The following is a 19,654-nucleotide window of genomic DNA, read 5'->3' as shown; positions in this document are numbered from 1 at the left end:
TTTATAAAATGTCATAAAATGGCTTGTTTGTCCAACCAACAGTCAAAAATCCAAAGACAGTTGGTTAACTATTATAGAAATGAAGAAAACAAGCAAATATTCCCATTTGACAAGCTGGAAGTGTAAGTAGTAAAGTAAACAATTGTTTGCTATATTTTATCCACCTCTGTCCAGACCTCTGAGCAGGACTTGGGCCCTATAGAACCTGAAAGAATGATAGCATGGCTTCAGCATGTTAGAGAATGTGCTTGTCATGTAAAAGAGTACACCATTGGTATAACACGGAACATTATACTAACTCAGCACCCCCAGATCGTTTTCATTTTCCATTGTAGTCTTCAACCGATGCTGACTCAAGTGACATCACTTGAGGACATTTATCAGACTTCACACAGCTCTCTTCAGAGACACTAAAGGCTTTATACCACTTGTTTCACATATGCATTAGTAATCCCCAACACCTGGAAACACACAATGATGTGGAAAATTGGCATGCTTCCCCTTTAATAGTTGCTTCCTGTGTTATTTTTCTGCCTTTATCACTGAAGAACAGTACCTACGACAGAAAAACACAATCAACATCATAAAAAGGAAGCGAAGGGATTGGATTAAGTGCAGCGGATCTTGAGACGATCACTGGCCACAACATCTTCCAACAACCCAGCCAGAAACCGCCGGACTTACATTTAATTGAATAGAATTAGAATAGAATTCTTAGTTTAGCGAGTGAGAACCAGTTAATTTTTAATCAGAGGTTTACAATCTAGAGTCAGTATATTAGCCAACACCAAAACCACCAAAAAGTTCTGGGTCTTATCCTGATTTTGATCATATTTGGAAATATTGTTTACTTGGAACAAACCAGGCTATTCGTTCATATACATGATTCTAGCAGATTCTGCGTCAGTGAAGGCATGTCTTTGACTCCCCCTCTCTATCCTTTCTGTATTGACTGAACTACCTAAGCAGTTAGGAATGAACTTCGTTTGGCTGCCTGGACACTGCTATTTGCTAGTTAACTATGTAACTCAAGTTAAAGGAACAGTTCAACATTTTGGGAAATTAGATGTTCAGAGTGATACCACTCTCATGCCTGTACAACAAATATTAAGCTACATCCAGCAGCTGGTTAGCTTAACTTAGCATAAAGACCAGAAACAGGAGGAAACAGCTAGCATGGCTCTGTCCATAAATAGATAAGATAGTCCTTTTCAAGTTAGGTACAAATCTACTTCACGTTTATGATTCAGATCCATTTTATTTGCTGAAGCATCTGTTCACATATTAGTCCAGACACAGCATACTTTTCTTTGATGACTGACTATAAATACTGTAGAATGGCCCTGCGGGATCTTTACAGCCTTAAAACAAAAGGGAATGGTTGGAACTAATTTAATGGGCAATTTTTCAACCAAAGATATCAACATTGTGCTTTTCTGGCATACAGACAGTATTTAGGCTTTATTGCCCACTTCTTATTCATATGGACTGCATCTTTGTTGCATCTTTTTGTATTTCTCTTGCAGGCAATATTGCTCATGTCCATAAGCAAAATATATTGATTATGTATCCTTATCATAACAACAAACCACAGAAATACCTACTGCACCTCTCAGAATCAATAAACAATCCGACTGTGTCCACATGCATGGAGGTGTATGGGTGAAAGGTGATGAATGTATATTGTGGTCTGAGTCATCTATCCTGCCAGTCCTGCCATTAAAACCCATCCCAGCTTCAAATAGTTGTCTGTGCTTCATGACGGAGCTTACAAATGCAGTTGAAGGTAGTGACCACCATTTTGGCTCATGTTGCTAACTTGCAAAAATTAAGTTCCAGTACAGAGCCACTTAAAATAGTTTCCTCAGTGGCCCAGTGTTTTTAAATTCAAGCCTCTGGGTGCAGAGCGAGATATATGCATGACGCGCGGGTGGAGCTCGCACTGAAAGCAGATTGTGCATTCATGAGTGTCTTACATTGTCATGCACAGGTTTGCAGGGGAGTATGACAGGGATGCCATACTCTTCCAACACATTTGTGCATATTAGATTACATTGATAAATTGAATAGATTTTTGCTGTAAACAAATAAACATGTCCTCTGCTCGTGAACACTTTGCACTTATAACATCCTGCATATAGTATGACATTTGAATATTATTATATATTCCTTTGGCGTCATCTCAGTTGGCTCAGGCCATATGATGCCTAATAATCATATGGCCTGAGCCAATGAGATGTACTGCCACACAAATTACTGTCTATTTAGAATGCCTCTGCGAGTGTATTGTGAAATAATCATAGCATAATTTGTGATGAATTGATAATTCCACTGCAGCTGAGATGTATTATAGTCTATTTGAATTCATCAGCAATTTGTTACATTAGGCGGCATTCAGACCAAATCCAGCATTGCGGCAAAAACGGCACTCCTCCCATTCCCATGAATGAGGATAGTGCGTTTAGGCAGATCATAAGATGCCCACAAAAGATTGTTTACCTTTTTACTTTTCTTCTTCTCTTTTGTTGTTGCTTTTAAGTGTATTACCGCCACCTTCTGGATTGGGGGATTAAAGTTCACAAAGTAACGTCACATACATGGGCCACGTAGTGTCACTCCCACACTGCCGCAACCACCAGATTCAGTCTGAATGCAGCCTTATGGAGAAAGCTCATCTGTACGATTTGGGCATATTTTTTCTACGAGAATAAAATCCAACACAGGGCGCATGAACATTTGGCTGATGTGGAAGTGAATACTGTTGCTGCAGTAACCAAGGAGGCTGGTTCTCAGCTTGTGATCAGTTCAAAAAAGATGTGTCAATACTGTATGTTTAGAAAGCTATGAAGACATGAAATACTACAAAGTGAACAAAAGATCCCCTTACATCTAAACATTCAAGCTCTGGTGCTTAATATTCGTGTTGTTTGGACTGAATATGAAAGTAAATGGTAACTTTATTTCATCATGTTCAGGATAATACGGAGCATATTAATTACATTACTACATTAAAGGATGAGGCTGGCGATATTCTATATTTTTCTAATTCTCAACAGATCTCATGTGCAGACCCAAACCAGCAATGAATGTATCTACTAACAAGTATTACGTGTGTATCACAGCCTGATATATCTTCTTCCTCTGTGCCATAGAGCTCCATTGTTGTCCAAAAACTATAAAAACACATCAATGAGCCACACTGTTGCAGTGGGTGACATGTTCCTTCATTACCATGAAAACAGACACTGCAGTTTATTTTGACTGAATCCCACATACACCGTCCTGCAGCCCCAAAATACTCATGAGAGCACCAGATGTGGATTCATCCACAGCTGAAAATAGTCCCCAACAAATGCACTATTTCCTCCTGTTTGAGTAATGTTTGTCAAAACTACCAGTTGTGTCCAGCTGTTTAAGGAAATTACTGAGCCTTTTTAAAAATGAAACTATATATTTGTGAGCTGTTTTTTTTTTATGTCCTCAGTAGGAACCAATGGGCTCAGAGCTGAGGAAGTATTGCAAGATACACTGACGCATTGTTGGTTTGGGTCTATTCATGATATTTTTGCCAATAAGAAAAATATACAACAATGGCAATTGCTTTTCACGGAAATGCAATTAGCATGTATGATTTTAAGAAACCCTAACCCATATGAAGTTGGCAGAAAAGGGCTCTTGTATAGCCAAAATAACATCCAGTAACAACTGGCCTGATGAATTAAATTATCCATAATTGTCACATTAGAGAACTCAATTAAATTGAATTGGTCAGTTAAGAATAAATACAATGACTTAGATAATATAATAAAAAAAAAATTCATAAAGTTGAATGAATTAGCAGGTTGTCATTTTGCTTTAATGAGACTTAACGTCTCATGCGTTCAACTGCATGCATTTTCTTTCATGATGTACTATAGGTGTGATGCTGTTGTGGCCTTGTGACAGGATAATTTATGAGCCTTTTGCATATGAAAACGTTCATGCAAACAGCTCCTTTTGTAGGTCACTTGAATATAAACACACCAAACTCTAGCACACACACACACTCTGTAAGTAGATGTGTATGGGCTGTAATGATGATGGATGGGCCTGTTTAACACATTGAAAACACTAATAAGTACTTTCCTAGAGTGACCATTAATTGGAAAATGGAACAGCTGGCCAATAGGAGGAGCACTCTGCGTGTGGATGTATTTACTGTATGTGGATATGTGTGTGTGTGTGTTTGCACTTACAGTGAACAGTTAGCTGGACGGAAGCGTTGGTCATGCCCACTATGTTGGTGGCGGTGCAGGTCAGCAAGAAGTTGTTGTCGTCTCTGCTCACATTGACCAAAGTTATGTTGATAGAATGGATGGTGTTGTTGTCGTAGACTCTGGCCTGGAGGAAGAGCAGGAAAAAATAATGGCTTAAATAACGTCAGTTCTGATAGGTTGCTTGTAATTACGGTCCCACTTGTGACCTTGGCACTCTGTTCGTCAATCTGTGATTTGGTTAAATAATACTGTAACAATTAGACCCCTCCCCCACCAAGGTTTGCTAGAGGCTATGTGACCAAAGCGTGGAATGAGGTACGGAATTCTGAGGTCCTAAATGCCAGCGTGATACAACTGTTAACACGTTGACAGAATCTAAACCAGAAGCTTTACATATGTATCAATGTATAACAGTAATATAAAATATAAAATGTTCAATAGTTTGGTCATTTATAAGCACCTAGCTAGCAAGTGAACACAACATATAAAATGAATAGGAAAGATATTGAGGCTCAGTGTAACTGCTGTAACTGCAACCATGAATATTTATTATTCTATTTTTAAAGGTCCCAGGTATTATGCTCATTTCAGCTCTATATTTTTATTCAGGGACTCCACTAGAGTAGCTCTGCACGATTCACAGTTCATAAAAGTCCTTATGTATCTTCTCCTGGCCCTTTCTGCAGCCCCTCAGTCCCCCCCCCTGTCTGAAACAAGCCGTTTTAGATAAACTGAACAACCTCCAAAAACTTGAAGAGCAGTCCTGAGCAGAGCGCTCCAATAACTTAGACAGACTAAGCGGGTGGATGAACGTCCCTGTACTTGGTGGGCGTGCTGTGATTGGAGCAGAGGACCTGCTGGGGGCGTGGCTGAGGGCGGTGACGATATAGTTGTGACATCACAACCCTACTGAAGTCCTGACTGCTCGTTTAAAGGTACAGTTTCTGAATACGGGCTGTGTGAATTTCTCCGTGGACTGAGTGTTTTGATACTTCCACACCGAGACCTGCTTTATAATCAAACAAGACATGGAAATCTCACTTTCTACAATATGGGACCTTAATGTTGTTGTTTTTTTAAATATACAGATATGCTATTTAAAAGTAGTAGTGCATGAGTAGTAGTTGCACGTTACTCAGTGACTTTTTACAGCAGAGTTGCAGGGTGTGTGAAGACTTGGCTTCATTGTAAAAACGGGGCTCCAGGGCTGAGGGGGCTAAGCTAAATGTTGTTGTCTTCTATTTACACACATATTACATTTAAGAAATGTGTGTTTGATAGCTTTGGATTTGCTGAAAGACATCTATGACGAAAGGTGGGCTGAGTAAAATGTTGTAATGAGTAATGTGAGAGTCCCTCTACTGTTGAGTAATTAGTAATATAATTAATGAATGATAAGTAATCAGTTTGACATTACATTTACATTGTCCAAGTAACTTGCCTAACACTGTTCATGCCATAGACAGTATATAAAGATGGACGACGTGTCTCCACTTCCTCCCACTGTACAAAAGCGAAACTCTTCTGGATACGGCCGCTGCCATCTTGCGCTGGTGACGTCATTTGGAGCCAGAGTCTGACCCAATCACGAGCACACCACAGTCAATTTCAGCTGCCAATCATGATGTTTCAACCCGTTTTTATAGAACCAAATAATAATTAAACTAATTAAAACCAAACGTATCAGAAAAATGAACAAACCTCAGCGTGAAAAGAACTTCCCAAAATGACAGACACCATCTTTGGGAAAAATGTATTTGACGTGTAATTTGATTTTTTTAGTTTGGCCCATATCCCATCTGCTAACATGGAGTGGGCGGGGCTTATGACCTATACTGCCAGGGGGCGATTGGGATATTTTGGCTTCACTTTTGGGGAGCTGTCATGCCGTCCATCTTCATATACAATCTATGATTTATGACAGTTGCATTTGACCGGTTTATATTTAGTATGGACGCAGTCTTTGTAGCAATTAGCATATATAAAGATGTGTTTCTAATAGTTAATTGTCTATTTCTTCTGTGAGGCTTGCATTAAACTGTGAGGCACCCTCTACTTGGCAGTGGTAGCACTGTCTAGAAGTCAAGATAGTTTCATTACCAAGTGGAATTCATGACTGTAATCCGTGTATTTGTGCTTTATGAATGTCAAGCAGCCAGCTTCAATTCACATGATCCATTTGCAAAACATACTTTCAGAGATCGTGCCAGGGAAGACAAAACTAACTAATCTAATCTAACTAGCTGCAGCTAATTACTGTAATAAAACAAGACTTCAACACCTCTACTCTGGGAAAAACTCCACTGCTGTACGGCAGTTTGTTTCTGCTGGAAATCATGTCAATGATTGATGCCAACAGACACACATCAATTATTTATGAGGTAACTGCCAGCAGCTTGCTGGTATCACGTGTAAAACGCAACATTTGCAAGTCTAGCTTGTCGTGTGTTGTCCTCGATTTGTGTTAACGCATGTCCTCTCCCTACCTCCTGCGCGTTGATGGAGTGCAAGCCGTTGACAGGCCAGTCCACCTCAGGTAATGGGGATCCAGAGCCGTTACATATTGCCGTTACTCGGTCGCCCTCGATAACCGTGAGGTTGCTGTGGCTGACACTGATATCTGGCAGGTCTGGGAAAGAGAAAGAAAGAGAGAATGTAAGAGAAAATATGAGTCCTAATTTCATACTACAAAATGATTAAATACACTGCACGGTAATGTATGCTGAGCTTCACAGTATCCTTTTTTTTGCTGAAATCAACATACAGGAAATGATGCAATACATGCACCTTCCATGGTTTTAGCTATTTTGCCACCGTATGCAATTTATTTAGATGTTTTCGTAGCTTTTTAATTAGCTTCTCCATTTCCTTTGCGCGTTTCAGTGTGAGACAATTGTGTCGATCAGTAGCACACTCTTTTTTTAACAAATTTTTTAATATATATACTAAGTGTGAGTGAACTATGTACTTAAAAACGTGCTTAGAATTCACATGTACAATGGAATTGGAACCTGGCAAAAAAACTACCCAAATGGCACATGGATCTGTTTAAGAATCTTACCTGTTACTGAATATTTTAGCTTTTATGGAGATATTAGATTTAAAAAACCATCATGTTTGAAGATGCTGAAGAGTGGTTTAATATATTATCTCTGAAGTATAAGGCTGGAGATTTTCTAATAGACCAAAGCCAATGAATTTATCCTGTGCCAAACCGACAATGAAAGCACCCTACTAGTGCTGTGCATATCCAAAGCCTGATACATCATATTCCCCTGTGCCATAGAGCTCCATTGTTGTCCAAAAGCTATTAAAAACACATTAACAATTGTGTTTTGATCTGTGGCAGAAAACAATCCCTAACAAATGCAGTATTTCCTCCCGATAGAGTGACTGATCTGTTAAAAACTACAGTGACCAGCTGTTTCAGGAAATTATTGAAAAAAAAAATATATAAAATTATATATTTGGTTAGATATATAGTTTCAGTAGAAACCAATGGGCTCGGAGCTGAGAGCCACAGACAGGAAGTCAGACAGTACTGAGAGACGGACAGCTCTCTGATTTTAACAGATTTCATACAAAATTAATATCAGCAGTCAGAATTCCCAATCATTAAGGTCAAACTGTGCACGTCAGGTGTGTATGTTTGTGTGCTTATTTTCGCACTCTGAACTTACCGCAACTGCTAATGTTCATGTCCTGCAGCAGTATCTTCCTGTAGCTGTCGGCACAGTATAACTGTTGACTGCTGAGACCCGCCTCTCCTCTCTGTTGCCATAGCTGCAGCCAGCGGATCTCACAACCGCAGGAAAACGCCACGTCCTCTAAATGCCTGGAGAGAAAAAGGAAAGAGTATTGACAATATTAGCAATGTACTTAAATCTCATCAGTGATGTATTCACCTTCAAACTGCATGCCTGAGGAACAAAGCACATTTTTCTCATCAGAACTCCTAAAGAAGGTTCCAACATATAAACGCTTTTCATGACACTGAAAGGCAATTTACATAAATCAAAATGGTGATAAAAGCAACATACTAAAAACAGACACACATTAAACGTAGTTCCAAAAAGGTGAATTTTGATTAGTGTCTTGAACATGTGCCGATCGGTGCAGCCTCGGATGTGTTTGGGGAGAGTGTTCCAGAGGGAGGAGGGAAGCTATAGAGAAGGCTCTGTCGCCCCCAGGTCCGGTGCTTGGTCCTGAGAGGTGGAGACAGGAGGTTGGCCGTCAGAGGAGCGAAGGCTGCGGGATGGAGTGTGGTGGAGGAGCAAGTCGGTGAGGCAGGGTTAGGGGGCCTGGTTATGGAGGGCTTTTTGAGTGAGGAGAAGGACTTTGAATCTGATCCGTTGTTGGACAGGGAGCCAGTGGAGGTTCTGGAGGACAGGGATGATGTGGTCACGGGAGCAGGAGTGGGCGAGCAAGAGCTTATTAAGACTTTGGATGATGTGCCATAAACAATGCTATTGCAGTAGTCAATTCTGGATGTGATGAATGCATGGATCAATGTTTCGGCAATAAGGTGGGACACCTTCAGCAGGTCCAGAGGGATCACCACACTGAGTCAGCTTAGTGTTCAGTAGGTGCTGATTTGGCCTCGACTATTCCAGCCCAAAATACACACTGTAAAATTGGGTAGGTTGAGAGAATAACAGAAAAATGATATACACACATAAAAAAAGTATGGATGGAGGTAAGCTTCTTCTTCTGACGTACTGACTGCGGTAAGCGTATTGCTTCACTTACGGTTTCTGTGTCACTGGTAGTGTGCATGTTTGGCTGCTCCAAGCTCAAACAAGTTAAATTTGTTTGTGATATATTTCATTACAGCGGCTAAGCATCCGCTAACCACTTAAACGTACACTAGTTCTGCTTGACACTGATAGTTCTCTCCTACTTTTAGTGACTTTTTTGCTAATCTCACAGTTGTTTACACACTATTCTATCTGTTACATTAGCTAAGCAGCTAGCGATGGCTTCTCTCTCTCCTGGTCTGTCCTGCTCTGTCCAGCAGATGTTTAGTTATTCCCCCGCCTCCTTTAGCGATAATGGTAAAAGTAATAAATGGAGTTTATTTAGCATGCTGGAGGCAAGGCTCAGCAAGTTGGAGGCGCCAGCGACACACCCGCTGAGAATCAGATTCTGGTAATTGGCAGCTCCATAGTCAGAAACGTGAAGTTAGCGACACCAGCGACCATAGTGAAATGTATTCCTGGGGCCAGAGCGGGCAACATTGAATCAAATTTAAAACTGCTGGCTGAGGACAAGCGTAAATACAGTAAGATTGTTATTCACGTTGGCGGTAATGACTCCCGATTACGCCAATCGGAGGTCACAAAAATCTGACCGACTTAGTGAACCAAAACCGTGACAACCCAGAGTCCAGACCAGGAGGCAGAGTCGCAGTTCTACACGCTTCTCTGCGCCCCCATTAGAGCAGTTACCCACCCAAAACCCCATAACAACTGTGTCTGCCCCCGACCACTTAAATTAATAATTAAATCAATAAAAATTAAGACCACCACTGCTATAGGCCAAAACAATAGGAAAATGAAGTGTGGACTGTTAAACATCAGATCTAACTATGATTGTGATTCTGATTCTGATCTCTGTCATCTAAAGCTGTATTAGTAAACGAGCTAATATCAGATAATCATATTGATCTACTGTGTGTGACAGAAACCTGGCTGTGTCGTGAAGAATATGTCAGCCTGAATGAATCCATCTGCCCAGTCATACTAATACTGACATCCCTCGAGGCACCGGCTGAGGAGGTGGAGTTGCAGCCATCTTTGACTCAAGCCTGTTGATGAACTCTAGACCTAAACTGGATTATAACTCATTCGAAAGCCTTGTTCTTAGTCTCTCACTCAAAACACTGAAGCCAGTCTTATTCATTATAGTCTATTGCGCTCCAGGTCCGTACTCTGAATTTTTATCTGAATTCTCAGAGTTTTTCTCAGGTTTAGTCCTTAAAACAGACAAAGAAATTATTGTAGGTGATGTTAATATTCATGTGGACGTTGATAACGATAGCCTTGGTACTGCATTTTTCTCATTATTGGATTCAATCGAATTCTGTCAGAGGGTACAGAAACCCACCCACTGTTTTAATCACACCCTCGACCTGGTTCTGACATATAGACTTGAAATTGAACATCTAATTGTCTTTCCACAGAATCCTTTGTTATCGGACCATTATTTAATAACTTTTGAATTCCTATTACGGGACTACACGCCATTAGGCAAAAAAGCCTAAACCAGATATCTATCTGATAGTGCTGTAGCTAAATTTAAGGAAGTGATTCCATCGGCATTAAATTCAACGCCATGTCTCAATACAACTGAGGACTCCTATGCTAACCTTCGTCCCTCTCAAATGGATGGTCTTGTTGACAGTGACTCAATGCGATTGACACTTGACTCTATTTCCCCTATAAAAAAGAAGATAATAAAACAAAGAAAGTCAGCTCCCAAACCCGCAAATTAAAGCAAAGAGCGCAGAAACTTGAAAGGAAATGGCGCTCCACCAAACTGGAGGAATCACGTTTAATTTGGCAAGATAGTCTTAGAACTTAGAAGGAAGGCCCTCCGTAAAGCCAGAGCAGCCTATTACTCATCATTAATAGAGGAGGACAAGAACAACCCCAGGTTTCTTTTCAGCACTGTAGCCAGGCTGACAGAGAGTCACAGGTCTATTGAGCCATGTATTCCTGAACCCTCAGCAGTAATGACTTCATGAGCTTCTTTAATGATAAAATTCTAACTATTAGAGACAAAATTGATCACCTGCTGTCTTCAGGTTACCTTCAAACACAGGAATCTCAGAAACAGCTGTAAAACCTGATGTATATTTAGATTGCTTTTCTTCCATCGACCTTCACCAAATAACTAAAACCATTTCTTCATCTAAGCCATCAACTTGTCTCTTAGACCCCATCCCAACTAGGCTGCTTAAAGAGGTTTTACCTTTAGTCAGCCCTTCTTTACTATATATGATCAATCTGTCTTTATTAACAGGCTATGTACCACAGTCCTTTAAAGTAGCTGTAATTAAACCTTTTCTAAAAAAGCCCACTCTTGATCCAGAGGTTTTAGCCAACTATAGACCTATATCTAACCCTCCCTTCCTCTCCAAGATTTTTGAGAAAGCAGTCGCCAACCAGCTGTGTGATTTTCTACATGACAATAAGTTGCTTGAGGACTTTCAGTCTGGTTCCAGAGCTCATCATAGCACAGAGACAGCACTGGCGAAAGTCACAAATGACCTTCTAACTGCATCAGACAAAGGACTAGTCTCTGTACTTGTTTTGTTAGACCTTAGTGCTGCATTCCACACCACTGATCATCATATCCTATTACAGAGACTGGAACATTTAATTGGCATTACAGGAACCGCACTAAACTGGATTAAGTCGTATTTATCAGATCGATCTCAGTTTATACACATTAACGATGAATCCTCCATGTACGCCAAAGTCAGTCACGGGGTTCCACAAGGTTCTGTCCTTGGACCAATATTATTCACCTTATATATGCTTCCTTTAGGAGATATTATCAGAAAACACTCCATAAACTTTCGTTGCTATGCAGACGATACCCAGTTATACCTATCGATCAAGCCAGAAGAACCTCACCAGTTAGCTAAGCTCCAAGCATGCCTTAAGGACATAAAGACCTGGATGACCTGCAATTATCTGACGTTGAACTCGGACAAGACAGAAGTTAAATTACTCTAAATGCCATTGTCCTGGCCTCCAGCGCCACCTTGAGGAATCTCGAAGTTGTCTTTGATCAGGACATGTCCTTTAACTGTCACGTAAAACAAACTTCAAGGACTGCCTTTTTTCACCTCCGTAACATTGCCAAAATCAGGAAGATCCTGTCTCAAACAGATGCAGAAAAATTAGTCCATGCATTTGTCACATCTAGGCTGGATTATTGCAATTCCTTATCATCAGGCTGTCCTAATAAGTCCCTGAGGACTCTCCAGCTGATCCAGAATGCTGCGGCACATGTACTGACAGAAACCAGGAAAAGAGATCATATTTCTCCTGTATTAGCTTCTCTGCTCTGGCTCCCTGTAAAATCCAGAATAGAGTTTAAAATCCTTCTCCTCACACTGGTCTCACTGGTCAGGCACCATCATATTTTAAAGAGCTCATAGTACCCTGTCACCCCATTAGAGCACTGCACTCCCGGAATGCAGGGTTGCTTGTGGTTCCTAGAGTCTCCAAAAGTAGAACAGGAGCCAGAGCCGTCAGCTGTCAAGCTCCTCTCCTGTGGAACCAGCTCCCAGTTTGGTTCCGGGAGGCAGACACACTCTCTACTTTTAAGAGTAGGCTTAAAGCTTTGCTTTTTGATAACACTTATAGTTAGGGCTGGCTCAGGCCTGCCTGGACCAGCCCCTAGTTAAACTGCTATAGGCCTAGACTGCTGGGGGACTTCCCATGATGCACTGAGCTTTCCTGCTCTCCCTCTCCATCTTTATACATTCATGTCCCTCCAGTGCATGTTACTAACTTTATATCTAATCTTAAACTAATCTTTCTTTGTGCTTTCTCGTCTCGCAGGTTCCTGTGATTCATGGTCCTGGAACACCTGGCTGCTGCTGCCATGGGCCCGCTTGACTCTCGTCATTACAGTTATTATTTTTAGTCATAGTTCTGTTACCATTAAAGCTGGTACTGCTATTATTAATCATATTTTAGTTATTATTACAGCTGTAACTACTATTATCAGTCTATTTCCATTATTATTATAATTATAGCTGCTATGGCTACTGCTGGTGCTGCCATACATCTCTGCCTGTCTGTCTGTCTGTCTGTCTCTCTATGTCTCTCTCTGTCTCTCTCTGTCTCTCTCTCTCTCTCTTTGTCTGTCTCTGTCCCTCTCTATGTCTCTCTCTCTTTCTCTCTCTCTCACTCCAACCAAGCCGGTCAAAGCAGATGACCGCCCACCTAGAGTCTGGTTCTGCTCGAGGTTTCTGCCTTTTAAAAGGAAGTTTTCCCTTGCCACTGTTGCCAAAGGTCTTGCTCATGATGGGAACTGTTGGGTCTCTGTAATAACATCATAAAGAGTCGGTCTAGACCTGCTCTATTTGTGAAGTGTCATGAGATGACTTTTGTTGTGATTTGGCGCTATATAAATAAAATTGAATTGAATTGAATATATTACAGCACTTCATCACACACACACAAGTCCTGGCATCCACGGACGCTCACCGATTGACGATTATGTAACGCTGCAACTAAATGGGGATGTTTTTGTGTGAGGTGTATTTTATTCTTTGTGGTGAAAAGAGTCATTCCAGTAATCATTATAAAATACAACATTTCCATCAGTCAGCTGGCATTTCAGACAGCAGAAGGTTTCCAAAACTTCAGACGGTTATATAACAGCTGAAAGACAAAGCCCCTTGGAATTAAGCAACTATAACACGTTACTTGAATGTACAAGAGTTTAATTTGTGAGATACACATTGGTGCACAAAAGACTGGCATAAGCACACGTTTACTGTGGAATTATTAAAGAGCGAGCAATCAGTACCTACCATATGACGGACCTTAGTGCAGAAACACTGGCTAATGCTATCTGTGAGGAGCTTATGAGTCAAGGCATAGACATGCAGCTATGTGTGGGACAGTGCTATGATGGTGCTAGTGTTATGTGGGGAAGGGTGAATGGTGTACAGGCAAGAATAAAGGAGCAAGTGCCACATGCAGTTTGGTGAACTTTGACCTGCAAATTTGCTTTACTTTTGAGTGGAGGGAGAGCTGGAGAGTCCCAAATTGGGGAAGCTATTGTAGATTTTTAGCTGTGTTGCACCACTCACTTGTATTCAAACTTCTCTGTCGGAGTATAAACTGCTCCACAGCAGATAGTTAGGACACAGGAGTCGATGGTATTTATTGTTCTGTTAGCGAATGAGCTAATAGGCTAACAAGTTTGCTAACTGATCTCTGACAGCATACCTTTTCATTGAACACAAAGATGTACAAAATGCAAGGGAGTTAACAGAACTGTAGAAAGAAAATAGAGGAGAATCTCCAGGAGCTATAGAGAGCTGCAGGGATGACGTATTGTAGGACAACCCAGAAGCTAGCATCGCCCTGGTTCCCTCGACAAAAAGCCAGTTGTTCATCAAGATAAGCTTCACTAATGAACACCACTTTTATGATTTTTGAAGTGTAAATGGAATTGCCAAAAGTAAAAAGCTAACGTTAGGCTATAAACGAACTACACCGCAGTCGCATTACTTCAACGTCACCACCACTAAGCTTAACTTTTAAGAGAATATAGATCGATATAGAGTATAAACACAACAAGGCTGTAAAGGCGGACTAGTGAGTAGATGCCTTTCCGTGTTCGGCATAAAGACGTTAATGTCTGTGACGACCTCTGTAGTCTCATTTAGCCACTCGTTAGCAACCGCCTTTTTTAAGACACATAAAAGCTTCAAACTTCTTCATTGACTTTGAGACGAGGAAACCGGAAGTGTGAAAATGCGAGCTAATTTCCGGGTTTTAAGACTCATTCCTGCAACACTCTGTTATGCTAGTGCTCACCCAGCCAGCTAGTGATCACTAGCTAGTGATTCTAGGGCAAAGACATGCAGAATAATTTCCCAAGTCAAGACAGTATTGAGTAAAATGTTAACCATGACCAATAGTCATAATGGACCAAAATGTGAAAATATCACCCAGGTTGACAAATACCAGAATTTCCCTTCAACAGGATTTTATTCTTCTTATGCTGAGTTTTTGGATAGAAACATTATTGGGGAAAACATATTATGGTGTCATACTCACCTACATTTAGAAATACATCTAACTTATCAGTCTTTTCACTTTTACTTATAGCCCTTGTATTTTACTGAATTGATTTACATGCACTCCAAAGCATTCCTCTTCAGACGTCTCTGGTCTGCGGTGTCACATACATCATTTGTGGACAGCTATTTCTCCCAGAGCTCCGTGATGTCACTATTTGTGGCTGATGGGAGATTTGTGATGCAGTTGTATCTGTAAGATTCATGGAGGTGTGAAGGACAGAGGAACGAGAGAGCATCTTTCTTTTTTTTCCTGCAGTGAAGGGATTGAACCCCCAATCCGCACAAACGCTGCTCAACCTGCTCTACCATGCCGTCCAAAGTTCAGCTTCAGCTAAGTAGCTGTTAAAAGGCTAGTGCTCTCTGCACTCATGGATGCACAGCTACCAGTGTTATCGATTAGGCTAACTACACACACTGTCCTCTCAATTGCACGTTTAGCTGGCTTAGGAACATGGGAATGGCTGTTTGTGAAAAATAGGGAATGGATAAATTATAAAATGTGTGTCAAGACCCAACAAAGGAAAACTAAAGAGTTCAGTAAAAGATTAAAAAAAAATGAAATATATTAAGATTTCATTAATTTGATCAACTGAAAACTTTTCTCTTTTTACTGACTGAATGGAGGTGGGTGAAGTATGATGCTTCATATTTCCTTTTGCATTGCATTTTAATATTCCAACAGTATTATTTGTTGATGCATTCAGTTATATTTTTGACTTGTCTGGCAACCTTTTACAACATTTTGTCGGTTTCAGGGCTCCATACGTATGCGCTATACCCCCAAACACACACACAGCAGAGATGGAGTAGTTCTTTTCCACCCTGCAGGTTGCTGTGATGAATTCTAGCTATCTAGTGTGTGTGTGTGTGTGTGTGTGTGTGTTGGTGTGTTTACCAAGGGGAAGGGGCAAGAGTAATGAACATTTGTTGATCTGAACCCCGAGCTGATTGCACACACACACACACACACACACACACACAGTCCCCTGCTTATGCCCAGCCTTGAGATCAATAGGTGCATTATTACAGCCACAGCCACAGCCACAGGTCTGATAAATAGAGCAAACTGGATTTGTCTGCAGAAAAGAACTGAAATACAGCCTGAATAACACTTAATAAAAAAAACAACTGAGATAGAGCCAAATAACAAGGAAAAGGGTATCCTCAAAAACTTTAATTTCCCAATGAAGCAAGAAAATTGTTTTGCCCATATAACTTTTTGCAGAAAATATGTTTTGCAGATGAGAAGATTGAGAAAAAACTGTGTGATTGCAATCAATATCGAGATATGCCTTCTCCTCTGATAGCACCTGAGCTAGCACCATCCAGGAACTCACAAACACACACACACACACTCTTTACACTTCACAGTACAACCCTGTGGGTTGTGTGTGCTGTGAGGTGTCTCTGCCGATGAAAAAATTGAATCTCTGCCAAGACAAAAACTACAACAAAGTCTTTCCAGGATCACAGTGTTCGTGTCTGATTACTCTCAGTCTATGGGCCTGTATTCAGTAGCTCTCATAAGCATGTCTGAGGCACGGCATGGTGTGACAATACTTGATTTTACAATTCCATGCCAGCCAAAGAACTGCAGGATGATTATATGACAAAAGAAGCAAATGTTTCAGTTAGAGAGGAATCAGTGTTATCTGTGGAAGGGGGGATCAGCTCTGATGAAGCTGTCTTCATCTTTATCTTTACTTTGATAACAAATATGTTACGCATCTCTTTACCAATTATGAACAGCTAATCTATTGGCATCATCTGAATAAGACGTTGTTATCTCTGAATTCCAGTGTGTCCTGGTAGAAGAGGGGCCAGCCAATGTCCACCGCCATGGTGCAGCCAGAGCGGTGAAATGCCGAGGGAAAAAGCAGAAGTCTCATCAAACACTTTAGTCATCACCCTCTATCATTGTTACATGTTGTCATTGCACTCGCTGCAGCCAGTCACCATCCCTGATTCTTTGCTGCTTATAGATATAAATAAATAAATAATCAATACTAATTATACTCCATGAACAAGAGGGCAATCCCACCCACCTCTTACGAACTTTTGGAGAGTCAGTGGAGAAATTGGAGAGCCTTGCAAACTTGGCACAGAAGGTGTGGTCACTTTGCAAATGGAAGCCAATACCTTGGAAGCTGTCACCCCTTCTTCACTGAAATGAATGGGGAGCGAAATCCAGTCTGCCTACATCACCACAACCTCTCATCTGTGTGATTAGGGCAAGTGACTGAGGGCAGGACGGTTCCAGACACTGTATGGGACAGCACTTTGTGACATCACGTTACCTGGACAGCATGGTGGACAGTACAATGAAGGATCATTTCTGTTAGTGATTTGCTTTTTATCTGCAAAATAATTCTGTTGGACCAATCAACATATTTGAAAGTCACCATCATGCCATCATAAATCAGACAAGAATATTGCAATGAAAAACCATGCCAACCCCTTCCATATCTTGTTTCTGTTTCATCGTAGCAGACAGAAAGTGTGCATAAAGAGCTCAAACGGTCAATCAGGGAGCCCTCGAGCTGTTCATGAGTGCAATTTTACAGTAGGACAGCCATGAATCCTCAGACTTAAAGCCTTAACACACTGGGGACGTGGCGAATAAACAACACGAAAATGCAGAATACTTTCCTGCGAATATTTCGCATCAAAACTACTCATACCGGCAGCGGTGCAAATTTGAGCCCCGACACATGTTACATATAATGTGTATTCATAGGTATGCCAGCCTATTCTGGTGAACTCAGCATTGTGAATGAAGCAAGCTGTCTTACTTAGGCTACCTTTTTGTCCTTTTTCAGTGACAAGAAACAAACGTTGTGACCTGATGTCTGTTCCAGAATTAGAAATGTTTCTGATTTTTATTGATCCTCGGGGGGGAAATTAGACAAATAATTGGGTGGGGACAACCAAGGGCTGACAACTCCACTTCCCAAGTCAATAGACTGAGGTACCAGTCAATACCGAAACCCCGGATTGAACCATAGACTTTTAGATCTTCAGTCTAACGCTCTCCCAACTGAGCCAATTTGACACAAAGTGGTCAATTGATGCCTTTTAATCGTGGTGAGTGAGCTTGTAAAAATTGATCTTGCTCCGAAAAAGAATCATGTCACTTTTTCGCCGCGTAATATTCATGTTCTGTGTGAAAGTACTCATGACAAAAACAACAGTCCAAAAAAACATATTGACATGCGAATTTAACCGCACAAAAAGCATGTTGAAAACAAAACTATTTCATTGCTGTTTTTTCCCCAGGAGCTGGCATAGATTAAAAAGCTTCTGTTTGGGGGCCAGTTTTGGTCTGGCACAGTGCACTTCAGTCTGGTTTGGCCTCTTGCTGAACACTGTGGAGATTCTGGGAGCAAGCCAAGAAGGGCCACAGTGTGACTCTGCACAGGCATGTGTCCCAAAATCTATGAATGTGAATGGGCTGAATGTCATGTTTTTGTTTGATCTTCACTTTTTTGTACATTTGAGCTGAATTTCAAGGTGCAGCACAGCCTGCTGCACAGCATGTCAGTGTATGTCTGGATTGTGCCCAGCTAGTCAACAACTTGGCAGACTTTCAGATAAAATGACAACATTCACTATTGCTCATGTTAAAAGTAACCTAATACGTTATTAGCAGTACTAGTTACACTACTAATTGCTCCACTCACCCTAAAGTGTTTTATTGTCAAAATTTAATTTAACTATTAACTCGGGTAGAAACGTTACAATGAATCAACAATTAACTCTGATCTGATCTGGGGGGGTCCATAAGGAAGTACGTTTAAAGGTGTTCTCCCGAAATTTGGTAATGCACTTCTGCAAAGATGGGGGACTCACAAGAGACAGAAAAAAAAAAAACAGGACGAACAGTTTACAGTCATTGCAGATCTGTGAGGTAGTAGGCTACTTAGGCACAGCGAAGCTTTGAGTAAAATGCTATTTCAGCATGCTAACCGCATCCATGATCCATCCTAACATGCTCACAATGACATGCTAAAATGCTGATGCTAAGCAGGTGTCATAAACCAAGGTATTGAATAAATTGAAATTCTGAGAAGATGGTGCTAGATGAAAGGTCATGGGATCACCAAAGTTATATGATACATCTTCTGGAAACCATTAAAGCCTGTACCACATTTTGTGTCAATCCATTCAGTAGATTGACAAAATAAGTGAAAATATTGACCTGCTAGTGACGCTGGGGGGAAAAAACAGGGTATCACCAAAGTCGGTAGGATTCATCCTCTGGGAACCACGAATTTCTGTCCAAAATGTCATGGCAATCCATCCAATAGTTGTTGAGATATTTCAGTCTGGACCAAAGTGGTGGACAGACTGACATTGCCATCCATAGAGCCATGCAGCATGGCCAAGATATCCTGAGTCAAGCTCTGTGTCAAAATCACTGGATCCGACATTTCCCATAATGAAATTTGTGACACAGTCTTTCTGGTATAAATCTGTAGTCTCCTGATGATGTCATCAAGGTTATTTTCTCAGACACAGAGGACATTGTATTGTTTTCACAGGCTGAGCAGTGACCAATAAA

General features: G+C 40.9%; 1 protein-coding gene across 1 annotated transcript in view; it reads right to left on the bottom strand.

Moving 5' to 3' along the window:
- The window catches only part of LOC139286188 (NT-3 growth factor receptor-like), a 219,478-nt gene that overhangs the window by 95,734 nt on the left and 104,090 nt on the right, over positions 1 to 19,654 (bottom strand). The window contains exons 5-7 of the mRNA XM_070906923.1: positions 7,937 to 8,091; positions 6,743 to 6,885; positions 4,236 to 4,380 (exon numbers count right to left, since the gene is read on the bottom strand). Of these exons, the coding sequence (XP_070763024.1) occupies positions 4,236 to 4,380; positions 6,743 to 6,885; positions 7,937 to 8,091 (443 nt within the window). The remainder of the gene's footprint in view (positions 1 to 4,235; positions 4,381 to 6,742; positions 6,886 to 7,936; positions 8,092 to 19,654) is intronic.

The sequence above is a fragment of the Enoplosus armatus genome, chromosome 6, assembly GCF_043641665.1.
Source record: "Enoplosus armatus isolate fEnoArm2 chromosome 6, fEnoArm2.hap1, whole genome shotgun sequence".
Lineage (NCBI taxonomy): Eukaryota > Metazoa > Chordata > Actinopteri > Centrarchiformes > Enoplosidae > Enoplosus > Enoplosus armatus.
The sequence above is the reverse complement of the archived record's forward strand: the minus strand, read 5'-3'. Positions and strand labels throughout refer to the sequence as shown.